Source organism: Scheffersomyces amazonensis (genome assembly GCF_036850825.1).
Source record: "Scheffersomyces amazonensis strain UFMG-HMD-26.3 chromosome Unknown RJT21scaffold_3, whole genome shotgun sequence".
In the NCBI taxonomy this organism is placed as follows: Eukaryota; Fungi; Ascomycota; class Pichiomycetes; order Serinales; family Debaryomycetaceae; genus Scheffersomyces; species Scheffersomyces amazonensis.
In genome coordinates, this window is record NW_027042743.1 from 425,390 (window position 1) to 444,273 (window position 18,884).

Sequence of the window (18,884 nt, forward strand, 5' to 3'; positions counted from 1 at the left end):
GGTTTATAGTATGGAAGGGTATTCAAGTATAAGTAACTCTGTATTAAGTATGTACAATATATAGTGTGATTGGTTATTGTTTTACTAGTAAATTATGTAATTAGTTAATTATGTAATTCAACTATTGTCTTCTCCAATTCAAAGCATTTCTCTTTGTAGCCGTACTCATCCGAGCTTGATCGGAATGCTTATCGTAAGAAAAGTCAGAAGCACTCGAAGATGCTGAAGATGTTGATCTATGCATTTTTGATCCATTTGATGATGGAAATGTTAATCCATTACTGTAACCATTAATATTGAATTTTGGATTCATTATAAGCATACTTCCACTACCACTTCCACTTCCACTACCATTAGTTGAAGCCGTCAGAACAGAACGTGAACTATTCAGTTGAGAACCAAACGTAGTAGATATTGTTGGATGAACTGATTCAGGTATAATACCTAAACTATCAATTTCTTCTTTAAAATTCTTTTTGAAAAGATCAATTAATGCTTCATGACTTAATTTCATTGTCAGAGGTACAAGTTTACCATGTAAAATTAAACAACGATTAATAATTAATGCTAAATCATCAAAAACATTTCTTAATAATCGAACTGATTCAACTTGATAATCATTACCTTGTTCAAAAAACTTTCTATATTGTCCAATCCCTCCATTAACTGGTGAATCAACTGTACCAGTTAATTGTCTAGATAAATCATTAAAATATGAATCATAATTTAATTTTTCCTTTATAGCTTGATTTATTGAACTTTCTAATTGAATAAGATCATTATTTTTATTAATAATGGTTCTAATGGCATTTTCTAATGGTGATAATTTAACAGTCTTTGTAGATTTTATATCACTTCTATTCATTAATGTAGGGAATGAAAGGTAAGTTTCATAAGTTGTTTCTTCTGTCCATAAATCATAAGCTGAAGTATAACCAGGAAGTTTTCTCATAGTTGAGAAAAATCTTAAATCTTTATTTCTGGCATACTTTCTAGCTCCAATTGATTGATTAAATAATTTATCAGATATTTCATTAATTGGTTCAATGGTTGTTACATGTAAATATCTACCTGTTGGAATTCTTTCTTCAAGTTTTTGAGCTTCTTCATCATTAGTAATAATTCTAGCTCCAGGATATAATTTTAATAATCTTTCATGAATAGATGTAATATGTTCAAATGGTAAACCTTCATAAATTTGTTCTTTACCTCTAATATCTACTGGGAATCCTGATCCAATAAATGCTACTCTAAAGTATGAAGACATTAATTTATCTGAAGATTCTAAATCTAAATATAATTTAGATAATTTGCCATGAGCAAATGAAAGACTCTTTAAATCAAAAGTATTTTCATGATAAGCATCTAATAATTCATTATAAATATCCGCAGCTCTTTCAAGACTATTACCCTTAATAAAATTACCAGCAATCATTTTATAAAGTGCATCTTTCCTTTCAAATGCTGATTGTTCAGGAAATTTAGGTTTAATAGATGCACTTAAAATAGTATGATGATCCCAAGCATAAGTGGATGCTAATAATTCTAAACTTAAAGCTGCTTGAATATAATCTTCCTTGGAAAGATTTTCTTCATACATTGAATTAATAAATGAATTAAATATTTCGGGTTTTTTCAAATATGAATTAATATTTAATTTATGGAAAGTTCTTTCATCATCGAATTCTGGTCCAATAGGAACTTTAACTAAATCATTTAATACTTCTAAGAATCCTGATAAATTAAGGATGAAATTATAGATTACATTAAACGCTTCATCTTCTCTATCGATTCGGATAGTGGCTTTCAATCTATTGATTAAACTAGTTTGTTCAAATGGAGTAGGTTTATAACCATTTCTAGTATAAATATCATGTAATCCAATAAATGCTTCCCGTTCAATTATATCAATAGATCCATCATTAACTAAATATTCCGATATAAGTAAAGACCATAAGATTTTAACACTTACTACTTGACAAGCTTTATTCTTTTGGAGAGCAAATAACATTAAATCCGGTATAATTCCATATTCATTTGCAATATATTCTACTTGATAACCCCCGAATTTCTTTAAATTAAATCGTACTATATCTTCATTAGTTGAATCCCATGCTAACGCATCCCAAGCTTCATTTAATAATAAAGATATCCGATCTCTAACTGTTCCAGTAATTTGTCCAGTTGCCTTTTTAGGTATGTCAGTTAAATGTTCAATTGAAACTGGTTGTAATACGGCCAATTTTAATAAATTCTTAAAATATACTCCCCATATGGTTCTATCGAAATTATCAGATTTTTCAATAGGTGGAATATATTGTCTAATAAGTAATGGATGAATTAATTCAAGTATAGTTACATTACCTTCTATAAATATTGCATATAACGAAAGCCATTTCCTCTCTGGAAAGAACCCACCTTGTCTAATTAATTTAATGGCAGTCAATATAGTTACGATATTCTCCAGGGTTAAATCCGAATCTTTAATTTCAATTCTATTGGCTTTAGCAATTCTACCAATAAATACAAATACTGAAGCTAATTCTACTAAGATTTCTACTAAGGATTCATCATTAACTATAGGATCATTAGATGATTCCTTAAATGGGAATTCCAGGGGGAATAGTCTGGTGAATGTTCTTTTTGGTTTAAAGAATTCATTACCTCTTGTGAATTTATTGTATTTCACAATGGTTCTTGCAATTGATGGTAGAAGTAAAGTTAGTGAATAGGCAGAAGTATCTAAACTATTAGTATTAGCACTAGCATTAGCACTAGAATATAATTGAGTACATGCTGCATTGAATACAGTTAGTGCTAATCGGGAAGCATCAATGTCAGTGGCCCCCAATAACACTTCTAATGACCATTCAATTGCCTTGGATGTGAGGGTCTTAGCCGTAGCGGAATTGTGAATTAAGAAACTATTAAAGAGTCGATGAACCAAAAGCATCTTATTGATAATGATCTTATGATCTTTAATTTGTGCATGACCTTCTTCATTAAGTCCTAGACCTCTAGTACCAATTGAATCAATGAATTTAGCAATATATCCAAATATAATTTCTTCATTAATATTAGCCTTATAAGATAATACATAATCAATAACTTCCATTATAAGGACTTGATCATTAACTAAAGTAGTGGAATCTAAGGCAAGAAAGATTGTTGCTGAAGTAAATAATTGATTTAAAGATTTAGTATATTCATCAATACTATCAATTGAATTAAGAGCCAATTTTAATAGAATTGAAACAATTCTACATAATGAACGAGAAGTAACATTCCAATTAGTTTCAGCATTTGAAATTATATGAGAAATCTTATTAATTAAGTAAACTCCAATTCTCGGTAATGAAGGATACTTATGAAGGAAATTATCCACAAGGTATAAGTATTGTTCTTGTTTTCCAAAAATAGTATCTAATAAATGAATAATAGCTTTAAAAGTATTATCAAGTAATTCATCATAATCTGATGAATAACCATCTTGTTTAATATAATTAATAATTCCATATAAGGAACTCAATAACTCGGGGAAATATTTAACTAATTGTGATATATCCAATTTACAAAATTGTACTAATGATAATGATAATTCTTCTTGAAGTTGAGTACTAAAGAATCGTTCGAATTGAAAGATATTTTCAATTGAAATATCCGAATTGTATATTTTCCCCACATATTCAGTTCCAATTTCAACACTGGCCATTGATAATTTATAATTCAATGACATAATCTCTACCGTATGAGCTTTACGTTTGTTAAATTCTACTAATCGATTGCCTGATTTATATAAGAGTTTCCCCTCTCCCCCTAAGATCCCATTAATATATAATGATAATTGAATAAAATCCTCCTTAGGACCCTTCTTTTTCGAGGGATTCTTTAATGAAACTCCATTGATTTTAACGATTTCTCCAATTGATTCATTAGCAAACACTGATATAAATTGCCAAGATCTCTTTTCTTGTTGATTAGATGCCTTAGCAAAAGTAATTAATTCATTGTTGGGAGTAGTGATTTCAAACGTTAATAAATCATCTTTATTAATTCCATTTAATGGTACAACTTTACCTAATGATAAATAAAGTCTTTCATAATTTTCCGCTAATGGATCAAAGAATATAGGTCTAATTCTTGAAATTGGTGTAGCTGATAAACTGGTTATTTGATTACCTCCAGAAGCAAATTGATGCTTAAATTCCTTTAAGGTTACGGTTAATTTCTCAGCTCGAGGATTAACGGCAATACCTAAATCAGATCCAGAAATAATTCTATCAACTAATTCACCCCAACCAGAATTATCTGATGGGCCCTTTTTAGTACTTATATAAGAACCAAATAATTTAATTGAAAATTGATGAGATTCTCCCGAAGCCAAGGAACCTTTAGTACCAGAAAACACTCTAGTAATATCAGTTGCTCCTGCTGCTACTCCCTTTTTAACTCTTCTAATATGAGTAGACATTGATTTAAATTCTACTTCTTCAGTCAAAACAGCTGCCAAATAAATTCGACTATTTTCCACTTCGGAATGAGGAATATTTCTAAATAAGGCTGCACTAATCTTTTCAACTTGAACTAATTCATCAACTGAATTGGTATGAACAGCAAATGCTTCAGTTAATCGTTTTTTACTATTTCTAATATATAAATAAGCTGTCATTCCTACAAATCCGGGAGGTTGATAGGCTGAAGATCCGCTAACTGATTTAAAATCCACTAAGATATGAGAAGGAGGTTCAGCAATTAACTTTTTATTTAATGGAGGTACTAAAGTATAATAACTTTTACCCTTAGCATTAATAGGGAAATTTGATTCTAATGAACCTAATTCTTGTTCAAGAGCTACGATTGAAGGTATAGAATTCTCATGACTAAGTAATTGTCCAGTGAATGGATCTCTTGCTAATAAAGCTTTATAACCTGAAGCATCAGTATCTTCATTATCTAAATCATAAGAAAATGCATTTAATCTAGCTGATCTTGAACCTAATTTCTTAGGAATTCTATCTAACAAGAAAGTAACAGTTTCCTTAGCTGTTTGAGTTTCACTCTTAGTTAATAAATCATTAAGTAATTTAATTCTTGTTTCATTTAAATTATGATATATACCAGATAATTTATGATATAATCTAAATTCTCCAATTGAATATAAAGCAAATATATGATAAGTTAATAATTCTAATGCATGTTTAACTTCATCATGTAAATTATCTCCTATATCAAACTTTTTATTGGGTAATGAAGGTATTGGTATTATTGATTTTGAAATTAATTTCCCATTGGTAAGTGAATTATTATTTGATGGTTGATGATTATCAACTACTCCATTAAGAGCTGATTTATATTCATGTTCAGATTGTTCAAGTGATGGAACAGTATCGCCATTATCAATAATATTATTAAATTCTTTATGAACTTTTATAATTTCAAACGGGATACTTTTAGTTATATGAACAAATTTTAATGGGAATATAACTATATTAATATTAACTCCTGGTAAATCATCTAAATTAACTGAAGTGATTGTAAAATCATTAGGAAATGGTTTGGTTAACGCATAACCTCGAGCCCATTTATCATTTTTAGTTTCAAAAATGTATACTTCATCTCCAGGATATAAATTTCTGTAATGAATAGAATTTAAAGATGTAATCTTATCGAGTGGTAAGAAAGGTTTGGTAATTTTACCCACCAAAAATGTGGAAGTTGATTCCCATGACATGGTTATAATTCTTAATGACTATGACTATGGCTATGACTATAGTTATCAATATATATATAGAATTATATAGAATTATATAGTATAGTTATATCACGATTTGGAAATCGGTCGATAACCCTGTTATAATGGGAATCATAAAATGTCGTGCTGTTTCTATTTTTTTCGGTGTTATTATTGCAAATTTTAGACGAAGTAATTAATCCGTTTTAGGACAAATTGAGAATTGTGTTCGCCTCGGTTTCAATTGCAGTACGTGGTAACAGGGGAAAAAACAAAAAATTTCCAGAACCCTTATTACATAAATAATGATATATTATTAATTAGTACCGTACCTTACTAGTACCTTACATACCATACCATATACATTCAATTTAAAAAATCAATCCTCGTATATTATATAATTCGAAATAATAATATACACGTCTATAAAATATTAATATGTAGTAAATGTAAATAATAAATCCGTAAACCAATAAAATATAAATAAAGTAAAAGTCAAATTAAAATAAAAATTAAAAAGTAAAAGTAAAAGTAAAAGTAAAATTAAAAAGTAAAATTAAAAAGTAAAGTAACATTTAAAAAAATATCATGCAAGAAACGAAATACATTTATGTAAAATGTCTTTAATACTTGTAGCATTATATTCTCTACCACCATCCCAAATATATCTATCCATTTCTGTTCTACCTGAATCAAAATCAATTGTATCTAATGTAGGAATTCTTGTACCTCTAATAATTTTATATCCAATATATAAAACTGCAAATACCATTAATGTACCATAACTTGAAAAGAAAAACATGGTATTCCATTCTGATTTTAAAAATACAACAAATCCCATACATAATAAAATAACACTGGTACCAATAAGTCCAATTATTGCACTATATGGTTGAAATGGTGATCTATATGGATATGCTTTATCATCTCTATTAATAATATCTGGTCTTCTTCTTAATCCATAATAAAATCTAACAAATGATAAACACATTGCAAACCAAACTATTATACCTGAAGAAGCAATTATACTAGTTAAATTTTGAAATACAACTGTAGCCTTTTCTGATACACAAATAAATGATAATAATCCAAAGCTTGCGGCAAATAATACTGCATTATAAGGTATACCTTGTCTACTACAATATGTAAGAAATTTAGGAGCTTTTCCTTGTAATGCCATAGAATAAACCGTACGAGAACTAACATATAATTGTGCATTCCCACAACTTACAGCAAAGAATACAAGAAATCCATTAACAATAGCACTGAAATTACATAATCCAGCACTTTGTAAAGCAACAATCCATGGACTTTGAGCTCCACTACCAAATCCAGCAAATACAATCGAATCAGTATTACAATTAACTCCTCCAGCATATTGAATAGCATAATTAGCAGAAAATTGATTTTGGGAAATACCAGTATTCCCCAGATAATATCTCAATAATCTTGGATCTCCAGCATAAATATTTAATGATACACAGAATGCTGATAAACAATAAAATAATAAAATTCTCCAAAATACTCTCTTAGTAGCTGATGGAAGTGCCTTTCTGGGATTCTTTGCTTCACAAGCTGCGATACAAACTATCTCAGTTCCTGAATATGCATATGAAACTACTAATAATGCCACTAGAATAGATAAAAATCTTCCTAAACCTCCTCCTATACCTTGAGAAGGATCATTAGTACCTGTATCATGTAAATTAAATGTTGGTCTAAATAAGCCAAAGATTAAATTATGATCAAAATCTGATTTCAGATGATTCCAATATCTAAATCCAATTGGATCACCTCCAAATCCTCCTCTATTTAATACTATCATAACAATAATCATAATTAATGCTGCTAGTAATTTAATGAAACTTGAAATATATTCAATTTCTCCAAAGATTCTCACATCAATTAAATTACTTAGTACAACAATAGTTAAGAATAAAGTTACAAATCCAGCTGATGATCCTCTACTATCGGGAATATCTAGATATTGATAATATGATAACATTATAACACTCGCTACTACTTCACCTGCTAACCCAAATGAAAAACTTACAAAGTATAACCATCCTACAGCAAATCCAAATGCATCATCAACAAATCTTGAACTTAAACCAGACACTCCATCAACTACTGATACAAAAGTTACCATTTCACAGAATGAAACCATAGTAGCTAAAACTATAATTCCACATATTATAAATGCTAAAAGAGTTCCTAATCCTCCTGCTATAGTAAGTGCTTTACCAGAATTAAGAAAAAGTCCAACTCCTAAAGTTCCCCCTAATGAAATCATTTGAAGATGTCGTACTTTTAATTTTCTTTGTAAATATATTTTATTCTCCTTTTCATTAGAGTTATCAGAAGAACTTGGAGAATTTTCAAAATTTAATTCACTAATACTACTCTTGGAAGCGGCTTGATGACGATCACTTGAATTTTGTAAGTGATGATGACGTCCATACCAAGTCTTTAATCGAGCTGGCTTTAATGATTTGGTTCTTTCATCTTTAAATTCATGATCAACATAAAAGTTATCTACTAATTCATTATTCTGAACCACATTTAAAAAATCATGTTCTTTTGAAATCGGTATACTTTTAGCCACTTTAGCATAAATTAAATCATTTAATTCAGTTTGTTTTAAATAACGATTAAAATCATCAAGTTGAGATAATTCAAAGATTGATGAATGAGAATTAAGCACTTGTAACGGTATTTCTTCGTGATTCTTCATACTTTCTACAACCGATTTAACTTGTAAATCTCGATCATGATCCTTTTTGATCTTTTCATAAGTTTTTAAATATTTGAATCTATCACCAGATTCAGTGACTTTTAATACATCGGGCATTCGATTTATAATGGATGAGTCTATAGAATAAGTTGAAGTTTCTATGGTTGCTGAATCACTTGAATCCAATACAGAATCTACATGAATATTATCATTATTAGTTGATGTATAAGGTATAGCATTTGGAGTTGATTGAGATCTTGAATTATTATTATTGTTGTTTCGTAAAAACATATGTCGTAAATCTCCTATGGAACTAGCAGAATCATTCCCTAAATAATCTATATGATAAGAATTTCGTGATGAAGTATCTGAAGACTGATTTGAATTCATATTTAATTTATTCTTATCTTTCATAGAAGGGAATAAACCATGTTCCATAATTGAAGATCCCGAATCTTCAGAATATGTGTCTGACCCATCATGGGCCATCTTTAATTGTTAATCAAAATCTATGATCTTTTATAAGGTAAATTTGAACAAGCTAGTGCTATTTTATTGAAAAATTTATAGGTTAATAATTACTAATGATACTATACTAATTTGAATGAGCAATAATAGGGGGATATCCCTGAAAATTTGAATTATACTATGTATAGATATTCTTGTCTTGTGTAAATGTTATACTTTAAGTATATACAAGTACTATAAAGTAGTAATAATAGTGAATTAGTTATAGATTATCGGTAAGATATGTCGTAGAATATTTTATTTTGAACATGACATATTTTATTCTGTACGGCTCGGTTATCGGTTACAAAGAATTAGGCAACTACTATGATAACAGAGATATACGCCCATCTATTTAAAATATCGATATCACCAAATAATTCATCATACCTTAACATACTTCTGATATATTTTAATTTGTAATTATGACCACACAATTAAAAATTAAAATAAATAAAAGTAATTTGCGTCAGAAGCCTAAGAAAGTGCAATGGCAACGACACTGTGTAGAAAGGTGTGAGCAAGCCCATCGATCCTAACCACTGGTAATCCAAAAATAAAGGTAACATATTATAAAAGTCATCAATGATGACGTTTCAGCTGTTACACTGAAAAGAACAGATACTACACTTGATCTAAGCCAAAAGGCAAAGAGATTTGGTTGCAGAATAAGGGAGAACAGGGGACCACCTAGTATTTATACTATTGATTCCAGATCCGGGTAAGTGCGAAAAAAAAGTTAAAAACTCTTCGCTCCCTTTCTAACAAGTTCTATGTATGCGGTTACCATAGTTAAATTTAAATTTTATAGTACAAATGAAAAAGGTTCAGCACTATATGCTCAATGGAGTAATTTTCTTCGAGCCGCACTGCCCCAGTGTCTCATCTTGCAGCTGCGCAGCACATCTGAAAAATTTTTGAAATCTCTATATAAGATTACTAGTTTGCCTTCAGAATTGTAAGAATATAATTAATAACAGGAATTAGTAGAAGAATAAGATTACAATATGGGTTCATTCAGATCTGGTTCCAAATACAATAGAAAAAACAGTGGCAAATCTAAAGAAGCCAAATATTACATTATCAATCATGGTAAACCATCAGTAAGAAAAGATAAGTATAGAAGATACTATCATCAACAACCAAAGAATTTGGTTTATGTTGAAGAACCTGACTCAGAAGAAGATGAGGAAGAAGAAGAAGAAAGTGAAGAAGATAATACTTTAACAGCCTTTGACTCTGATGACGAAGAAGAAGTTTACGAATTCAATCTCGATGACAATGAAGACGATGAAGACGAAGACATTGAAGAAGATAGTGAAGATGAAGACAGCGAAGAGGAAGATAGTGAAGATAGTGAAGACAGTGAAGATAGTGAAGATGATGCTAGTGATGTTGAACTTTATTTAATCGATGATGATGATGTCATTGATTTGAACGATGAATTAGAAAATGAGGCTGTTGAAGCTTTCGATGCTGCTGGTAAGGTTGATGACTTGAACGACGAAATTGTTAGATATTATGACGATGACGATGAATTACTCGAGCCAGAAGACATATATGATGTGGTTGACATAAATGATCAATTACAAGCTGAAGCCGTTGCCCAAATTTTAGCTGAAGAAGAAGAAGAAGATTCCGATGACTCTTCTGACTCTGACTCTGACTCCGACTCCGAAACTTTAGACTATTCATCAGATTTGGAAGAACTCAACGATGAATTGCAATTGGAAAATGTCAGACAAGCATTCGAAGAAGGTTTATACAGTGGTGATGAATTATCTGAAGATGAAGATTCCGAATTAGGAGATGAACCTGAATATTTTGATGTCGATTCTGATATTGATGAAGAAGATGATGAAGAAGTATATGATGCTGGTAATCCTTCTAATTATGAATTCTATGACTCTGACAGTTCTGATTCTGATGATGATGGTGAAGGTATTACCATTTATAGACACAGATTTGATTTACCAGATGGAGAAAGTGAAAATGATTCAACTGATGAAGAATTAATTCCATTTGATGAAGAAGAAGATGAAGAAGAATCATACGACCTTTATGATGAAGATGGATACTTAATTGCTAATGATAGTGACGAAGATGTTGAAGTCATTGATTTATCTAAAGATTTAGAAAATTCTAAAGACTTTGAATTAATTGAAGTTGACGATAATACTTACAAATTAAATGTAACTTTCCCTTCTTTAGTTAAGGATGAACTTAAAATTGATTTCAAAAAGAATGAAAATGAATTAATAATCAGAGGTAAGTTTAATTTCAATGTTGAAGAAAGTGACATTGATTTTGATGATGAAGCTGATGATGAAGAAGATGACGAAGATGAAGATATTGAAGGTGAAGTTGTCTTAGAAGAAGTCGAAGATGATGAAGATGATGACGAAGAAGATGAAGAAGAAGAAGACAATATCGAAGCTGAGGTTGTTTTAGAAGAAGATGACGAAGAAGAACCAAAGAAAGTTGAAGAAATAAACGATGATGAAGAAGAAGAAGAAGACGATGACTTCGAAATCGATGAAGATGAAGAAGAAGACAGTTTTGAATGGTCTGGATTTGAAGGTCAAGATCCAGAAAATGCTGACAGTTTCATTGTTGATGAAGAAGATTTTGAAGAAGATGACGATGAAGAAATTCAAGAAGATGCTCAATCTTTAATCAAGGACTTTAAGAATCATGAAATTGGATTTGAAAAGCATTATCAATTCGATAAGATTATTAAATTTGAAGAAATAAAAGCTAGATTTGTCAATGATGATGAATTAGAATTGATCATTCCATGTGAAAGTGAAGAAGTTGATAAGTCTGCCAATGTTGTGTCCATTTCAGTCGAACCATATGAAGAAATTGAACAAGAAAATAATGCTGATGACGATGACTCCACCACTGATGAAATTGAACCTCAAGAAGATCATGAAGAATTCCAAGATGCTTCTATGGAAACTGAACAGTGAAATCTTGAAAAGTATAAAATTATAAATTATAAAGTTATAAAGTTATAAAGCCATAAATTTATTTCGCAACCATTTCATATCCAACCATAATGCACTTTCACTTCGTCACTAATAAATTTTCTCTGTTCGTATTTATGAAAAATGCTTCATAGCCCATATAGATTTGTATTTTAGTTAGTATTCCATAATTCCCTAATATATTAAACCAATCAATAGGAATCACCGTATTGGCTTATCTGTAAGTAATATTACCATTTTGGGATATATGTTTTTTTTCTTTTTTTTGCAACAATCTTCGCTAAAGTTGAGGGGGCGTCTGCGACTAAAAGCTGCAGGACACCCACATTTGCTAACAAACTTATTACTAAACCCCTAAGAGATACAATTAAGTACACTACTAACTTATCGAAACACATACTTTAAGTCTTAGTTAGTAACACAGCGATGAATTCATCTGATAACCTGCCAATTCTTTACTTGAATGATGATAACATTCCCCATGTTTCTGTAGTTTCTACCGAACCAAATCCAATCTATTCAGGAGATAAGTATACTTTTGTTAATGAAAACATATTGTTTAGAAGACTTGGAGGATTTAATGAAATCAAAGGATTTCAAGCCAAAGCTTTGGGATTGACAGTTGGAAATGAGATGTATAAACTGATTGATTCATCTAAAGATGATATAACTACATCAGATTTACTTAGAGTTCATTTATTAAGAATCTTATTAACAATCGCAATTTTCATTCAAATGAGATTGTTATTCATTGATAATTTTTGTAATGAATTAAAAGAAATGATTAATATATTTTGGCTAGATTTATGGTGTGTATCTAAATTAGAATCAGAAGCATTAAGTTTTGGAATTTACTTTATTAATGATATCTCTTGTTCAGTAATTTTTACAAAGAATTTAATCTATAATATTCCTACAGTATTTTATAGATTGATTATTAATAATATTCTTAGTAATAATCCATCTTCAGGATTACAAAATTTTAATGCTTCAATTCCTCAAGATTTCTTACCTAAATCAATAACCTTATTATTAGAGATTAACAATGACTTAGTATCTCCACCACCAGAAATTCCTCAACCTTATTTAAATGCTGATAAGAAAATTACAGTCCCTGATAAGAGAGAAATTCAACATGCTTTATCAATTAGAAATGAATATTTTACTCATAAGAGTGTTTATTGTGCAGCAGAGAAAGTCAGATTATCAAGTGAAATTGCCCGATTTGTAACTTGGTGTGCACTAATTCCTTCAATAAATACCATCAATATATTTGAAAGATTTGGACTTCTTTGGGATAATATCGCATATCTTGATGTAACATTAGAACAATTGGGAAATTCCATTCTTAATGAATTAAGTTCCTTTGCTAATGGTTGTTATGTTCATGAGTTGGAAGAGTTAAAGACAACCCTTCCTAGAATTACGTTAGTAGATGTTATATCAGGAAAGGCTTATACAATCAATGAAGAAAATATCCATAAAAAGTTTCATGAATTAGAAGATATAGATGATGGTATTGAAAGTTTAATTAGTTCTTATACGGATAATAGAGAATTAATTGTTAATTTATGTGATGGTAGAATGAGAGAAGATGCAATAATTAATTTTATTAAAAATTCAGCTGATGAAGTTGAAGATATTGATGTAATCCAAACATTACGTGAAGTTATTCCAAGTACTCCAGATCTTATTATTGTACCAAACAAATCGAATATTGAACCTCAGAAAACTTTTGGTTATATATCAATTAATGATGAAACTGATAAAGTCCCCATAGTTTATTTTTCTAAGACCAGATTCGGATTTACTTTCTTCGTTAGATCTCTCTATTATTTTGCCCTAAATAATGATATCACAGAAGCTAATATTGTGAATTTTGTTAATGAATCAAATGACAGACACTTGGAATCACATGATCTGTCATTAAATTTAGTAGGAACAACTGGTTATGCTTCTCAAAACACAACAATTCCAGGGCATTATATGATCAAATTTGTTAGAAGAATGAGAAGTTTAAGATTGTTTGATGGTAATTCTAGTCGCTTAAATAATAATAATAATAATAATAATAACGGCGACGATAATGAAATTGAACCAGAAATCATTCAATACGATAATGAACCTAATATCTTATTAAGTTCTGCTGAATTATAAACTGGTGGTGTCCTGGTCTAAGTATTGGTATCTAAAATTATTTTTCTATTGTATTGCTATCTCACTAATTTGCTGCTAAATTATGCTCGCTATGGATTGCTGTAAAAAATAGATTTGCGTGTAAAGCCATGCCAGAAAACAGAATCGGAGATGTATCAACAAAATTTAAGTGTACTGTGAGCTCTGTAAAATCAGAGCCCGAATTTTACATATAAATATTACACTACTGGTTAATTCAATTTGTGTATACCTCCTAATTTATTATTTATTAATTATTATTTATTTATTATTATTATACTACATACACCCCAAATACATATATTTATCATTAATTTATTAATTTATTCATTCATTCATTAAGTATACTCAATTATAATATACCAAATTATGATAAGGCATGGGAGCAAATTACTAAAAGTGCACAGTTATTATCATTACGAAAGACGAATACTCAATACAAAACAACTTGTTACTCGACTAACAGGGTCCAATGTAGTAATTCATCGAACATTTTCAACTAATAATGCATGGTTGTGTAATAGGCAGAAGTCATCACATGAGAAGAAGTATGATAATTCTCAGTATATAAATAGTCCATTACTGGATATATCGAAGGAGGGCTTGAATCAATCCCCAAATGGTGGTGTATATGTTCCAGAAGAAGTGCAACCAGAGACATCAGGAGCATCAGGATCAGAAGCACCAGAAGCATCAGAATCATCAGAAGTATCAGAAGCTGCGCATGCAGATATTACAGCTAATAATATAGAGAATCCTATTTCTACAACTAATAATGAAACTACCAGTAAAGAAGAAGATAATTCCTCCTTATCATTTGGTTCTAGTGATTTCTTAACCACCATCTTTGATGATATGGAACCGTTTATGGACACATACCAAGTCTACGAAGAATTACTTCAAGCAGGGTTTACACCATCACAAGCCGATGAAATTATTAATTTAGTCATAGTTCAATTGAATTCTAAATTATCTAAATTATCATCAAAATATAGTCAAGTTTATGAATTAGAGAATGAACGATATTTATTTGAAAGTGCACAACAAGAATTAAGAGTTGATGTTACCAGATCACGAGAGCAGCATATAAATGAATTAATTACACTTACTAATGTCTTAGAAAGAGATTTTAGTATTATATCAGATGAATTAAATAATGATTTCTTACAAATGAAGAATGATAATCAAGTTGCAATAAATGATCAAAAATCAGAAAACACTTTGCTGTCAAAGAAAATTATTCTTAGAATTCAAGAAACAAATCATAAAATTACTACAGAATTAAATTCAGCCATGAGATCAGAAATTGAATCTCTCCGATGGAATTTATCGCGATGGGGGTTAATTGCTATTTTAATTACTATATTTTCTGGCTGTGCAGCATTTTATGGTCAAAAGGCTAGACATGCCAAGCATGAGAGTATGAATTCTGAATTTGTACCTTTGGTAATTTATGAGCCAAGTGAATATGATGAGGATGATTATCATACTGATTTGGATAAGACGGTTATAGAATAATAATATTTAGGTTATATATGAATTAAATGCTCTGATATATGGTAGGCACAAAAAAAGTGTTAGTACTCAATAAAATTTATGCGTAGATATCTAAATAATTACAATTGCTATCACTATTGCTTTGGGTGATATCTTTGAAATTTTACAGTATATATATTAGTCACTCACTTAGTACAATGTCATCAAGCAGAAACTCAGATCCATGTAAACCACAGGCTTGTGCCATTCAAGATTGTCTACAGGCGAATAAGTATGACGAATCGAAATGTACAAAAATTATTGATGAATTATATTTGTGCTGTAAGAACTTTTATGAAAATAATGGTAAGGACAGTCATACCGTATGCTGCCCAAAGTTTAATTTGTTACAATTAAAGTTGAAGCAACGAGAGTTGGGGCCTATTGATGCCAAGTTGCTTAATTAGTAGGAGAGTATATATATCTGCATAATAAATTTTGATGATATGCTCGCCCATCGCTCGTCACTCATCACATAATACATATAGTGTTATGACATCTACAGTTTAGTTAGGCTCAAAATAACATTCATAAATGAAAGTCACTCTACAGAAACTATTAGATAAACTAATATAATGTAAGTTTAGAACCGCGTAGTCAAACTACTCAATAAAAATGACACGACAGAACTAGGTTGGTAAAAACACTTTGATCTAAGGATTACCCGAGCACGAATTAAAACCACATAAAGCGATAATAAAGATTATATGTAGAGGAAATTATCATATAATCCGTGACTCTAATGGGCGCCTATTGATTTAAGACATTGTATAAAGAAGAAAAAGAAAAAAAAAGAAGTAATATAAATGTTAATATGATATATTGAAAAGTTTTTCTTTTATGGGGTCCAGATTGATGCCAGGAAAAGAAAATCCGGGTAATGAATTTTATACCATGTCTACATTATAGTTGAACCTATATAGTTAACTATTTATAAATATGAATGAGTTTTAAGACTTTGAGTCTCCTTCATTCTTCCTCTTATCGTAATCATGAGGATCAGGAAGATATGCTTTAAGTTCTAGAAATTTAATATTGTTAGTATGACTGAGTCGAATTTAGGTAATAATATTTATAAAGAATACATACGAGAATTATCATCAAGCCATAAGGATTGACCACTCACATTTTTTATTGAATTATCAGCTTTAACATTCTTTTCAAACTCCTTTATGGCAACTTCGATATCAGCAGGATCCACTCCTAACTCTATCAATTGTTTTCTCAACAATGCAATATGTAAACTCATTTTAAAGTTCCTTTTGTCATTATCTCTTCTTTCTTGTAAGATTTGTAAATCTCTCTTCTTTCTGGCATTTAGAAAGTTAGTTTGTTGGATTTGTAAAGTCTTAAGATTTATGGCTGTTGTTTCTGTAGTTAATTTCTCTAATTTAATTCGATTGGTATAGTTGTCAATGGCTAGATATGCTAAGATACACATCCCTATTAAAGAAGTCATTTCTTTAAGCGTATTACCTTTATCATTGGATGATGATCCAACAGAAGGTGGAACAGTTTGAGAAGATGACGACACGTGCAGTTGTTGTAATTGCTGGTGATTCTCATGTGAAGATGGTGATTGTTGTAAGTAAGTAAGTGGAGGTTCATATGGGTTAGTAAAATGTGAAGGGGGAGCGGAGTTTGAATTCGTGGGGCTTGACTTGGCACGACATATTACTGAACTACTTAATGTTCTATACGATAGTCTAGATAAACCCTTACTTCCATATACTATCCTTGGAATCATTGTATTCTGTAATAGCTAGTATAGAACAATACCAAGAAATAGTGGATATTTCGCGGTTTTAACGTTTTTGCACTTAAACAAATCCGCAACTGTTTAATATCATAAAAGAATCGCAACACCAATAAAATGGCAGATAATTACTAGAGTAGTTTAAGCAGTTTAAGATGAGTTAGTTCAAATCAACTCAACTTACTATTAAGATAAATAGTATTGTCCTATAATATATGTACGTGTATTAAAAGATAGATGAATGATCTAAATAAAATAATATAATGTTATCATTATATTTAATTTACTTAAATGGTTATTATATGGTGATACAATAGTTTGAAACTATCATTGAATCTAGTGTCTTCTGGATTCAGCAATGACTTGGTTCAATTCTTCAACCTTTCTTAAGGCTCTCTTGTGAGTACCTAATCTCTTCTTAGCCAACTTCTTAGCTCTCTTTTCACCAGCATTTCTGATCAATTCGATTAATCTTCTTTCATATGGGGCTAAACCAGCAACTTCCTTGACGATGTTTCTGACGAATTCAGTTCTCTTGGATAAAGCACCCTTTCTGTAAGAAATCTTTGGAGCAACTTCCTTGGCAGCGGTCTTGTGACCTTTGTTTAAACCAACAGCAATACCTATAAGAAAATTGTTAGTATATATTGTTGTTTAGTACAATAAATGTTTAGAAGAAGGAGTAAATAGTTATGGGATTTTCGTGTGTTACATAGTGCGTATTCTTTGAATAGTTTATTGAATGTGGTAGGCTGACCGAAGGACTTCTTTAAATTATTACAAGATACGAATCAATGTAGAATCTGATTAATGTCCTTAATATGTATATAAAATAGTACAATATTTCGTATGATGATTTATAATGTATTGGATCATTAATATATATGAAAATTCCTTTGAATACAAATTCATTTGTTTACAATGATAGATTTGGTCTTGCTTTTATGACGAACTTAATAACATTTCGGATGGATTGAAAGTATTTTAATTAAACATATTAATAACTTTTGATTAGAATAGTTGTAGTATTTAGATTAATCTGGATGAGTTGGGTTGAATTTGATGACTTTGCTGATGGACTCTTCTTATTCTCTTCTTGGTTCTACAAATTTAAACACAATGATTGACTATCTCATTTCATTTACTCTCTGTTCGTCTTCTTCTTCATTACATGGTCGTATTATAAACATACCTGACTTAGCCATTTTTGATATATGTATATGATTATAGATTCAAATGAAACTAATACTTAATATGAAAAATGAAAATTTTAATAATTTTTTTCCTTGACTTAGTGAGTACTTTCCTCCTCCCATAGTAAAAATATGCTACTAAGCAAAAATGTATGTTAGTGCGAAGAGCGGTAATCGATTATTGTGGTGGCGGTGTGGATGTTTGAGCACAGTACTGCATATTTGCAATATCCTGCACAATACTTGATCACGTTACAGGTTG

The 18,884-nt window shown here is 30.1% G+C and overlaps 8 protein-coding genes across 8 annotated transcripts; 4 read left to right on the top strand and 4 right to left on the bottom strand. All coding sequences in view use genetic code 12, as the record gives it.

Annotated features, from left to right (window-relative positions):
• Window positions 1-31: 31 nt before the first annotated feature.
• On the bottom strand, window positions 32-5,843 carry RJT21DRAFT_120025 (dedicator of cytokinesis protein 4 CRK binding protein). The gene has a single exon (XM_064881610.1). It carries the CDS (start codon window positions 5,729-5,731, stop codon window positions 122-124), a length of 5,610 nt encoding a protein of 1,869 aa, XP_064738311.1. The 5' UTR covers window positions 5,732-5,843; the 3' UTR covers window positions 32-121.
• A 270-nt stretch (window positions 5,844-6,113) lies between these two features.
• Window positions 6,114-9,200, bottom strand: SSY1 (Ssy1p). Its single transcript, XM_064881611.1, has one exon. The coding sequence runs from the start codon at window positions 8,952-8,954 to the stop codon at window positions 6,318-6,320; it is 2,637 nt and encodes an 878-aa protein (XP_064738312.1). The 5' UTR covers window positions 8,955-9,200; the 3' UTR covers window positions 6,114-6,317.
• A 614-nt stretch (window positions 9,201-9,814) lies between these two features.
• Window positions 9,815-12,164, top strand: RJT21DRAFT_120027 (uncharacterized protein). The gene has a single exon (XM_064881612.1). The coding sequence runs from the start codon at window positions 9,980-9,982 to the stop codon at window positions 11,942-11,944; it is 1,965 nt and encodes a 654-aa protein (XP_064738313.1). The 5' UTR covers window positions 9,815-9,979; the 3' UTR covers window positions 11,945-12,164.
• RJT21DRAFT_139543 (uncharacterized protein) lies at window positions 12,157-14,269 on the top strand. Its single transcript, XM_064883348.1, has one exon. It carries the CDS (start codon window positions 12,389-12,391, stop codon window positions 14,117-14,119), a length of 1,731 nt encoding a protein of 576 aa, XP_064738314.1. The 5' UTR covers window positions 12,157-12,388; the 3' UTR covers window positions 14,120-14,269.
• A 52-nt stretch (window positions 14,270-14,321) lies between these two features.
• Window positions 14,322-15,741, top strand: RJT21DRAFT_120030 (uncharacterized protein). Its single transcript, XM_064881613.1, has one exon. The coding sequence runs from the start codon at window positions 14,507-14,509 to the stop codon at window positions 15,653-15,655; it is 1,149 nt and encodes a 382-aa protein (XP_064738315.1). The 5' UTR covers window positions 14,322-14,506; the 3' UTR covers window positions 15,656-15,741.
• Window positions 15,742-15,766: 25 nt separating this feature from the next.
• On the top strand, window positions 15,767-16,412 carry RJT21DRAFT_31354 (uncharacterized protein). Its single transcript, XM_064884121.1, has one exon. The coding sequence runs from the start codon at window positions 15,832-15,834 to the stop codon at window positions 16,078-16,080; it is 249 nt and encodes an 82-aa protein (XP_064738316.1). The 5' UTR covers window positions 15,767-15,831; the 3' UTR covers window positions 16,081-16,412.
• On the bottom strand, window positions 16,413-17,503 carry RJT21DRAFT_31353 (uncharacterized protein). The gene has a single exon (XM_064884120.1). It carries the CDS (start codon window positions 17,418-17,420, stop codon window positions 16,746-16,748), a length of 675 nt encoding a protein of 224 aa, XP_064738317.1. The 5' UTR covers window positions 17,421-17,503; the 3' UTR covers window positions 16,413-16,745.
• A 130-nt stretch (window positions 17,504-17,633) lies between these two features.
• On the bottom strand, window positions 17,634-18,711 carry RPL39 (60S ribosomal protein eL36). The gene is made up of 2 exons (XM_064881614.1): window positions 18,622-18,711; window positions 17,634-18,052 (listed from the first exon to the last, which is right to left on the bottom strand). The coding sequence occupies exons 1-2, from the start codon at window positions 18,632-18,634 to the stop codon at window positions 17,766-17,768; spliced, it is 300 nt and encodes a 99-aa protein (XP_064738318.1). The 5' UTR covers window positions 18,635-18,711; the 3' UTR covers window positions 17,634-17,765.
• Between the last annotated feature and the right edge of the window lie 173 nt (window positions 18,712-18,884).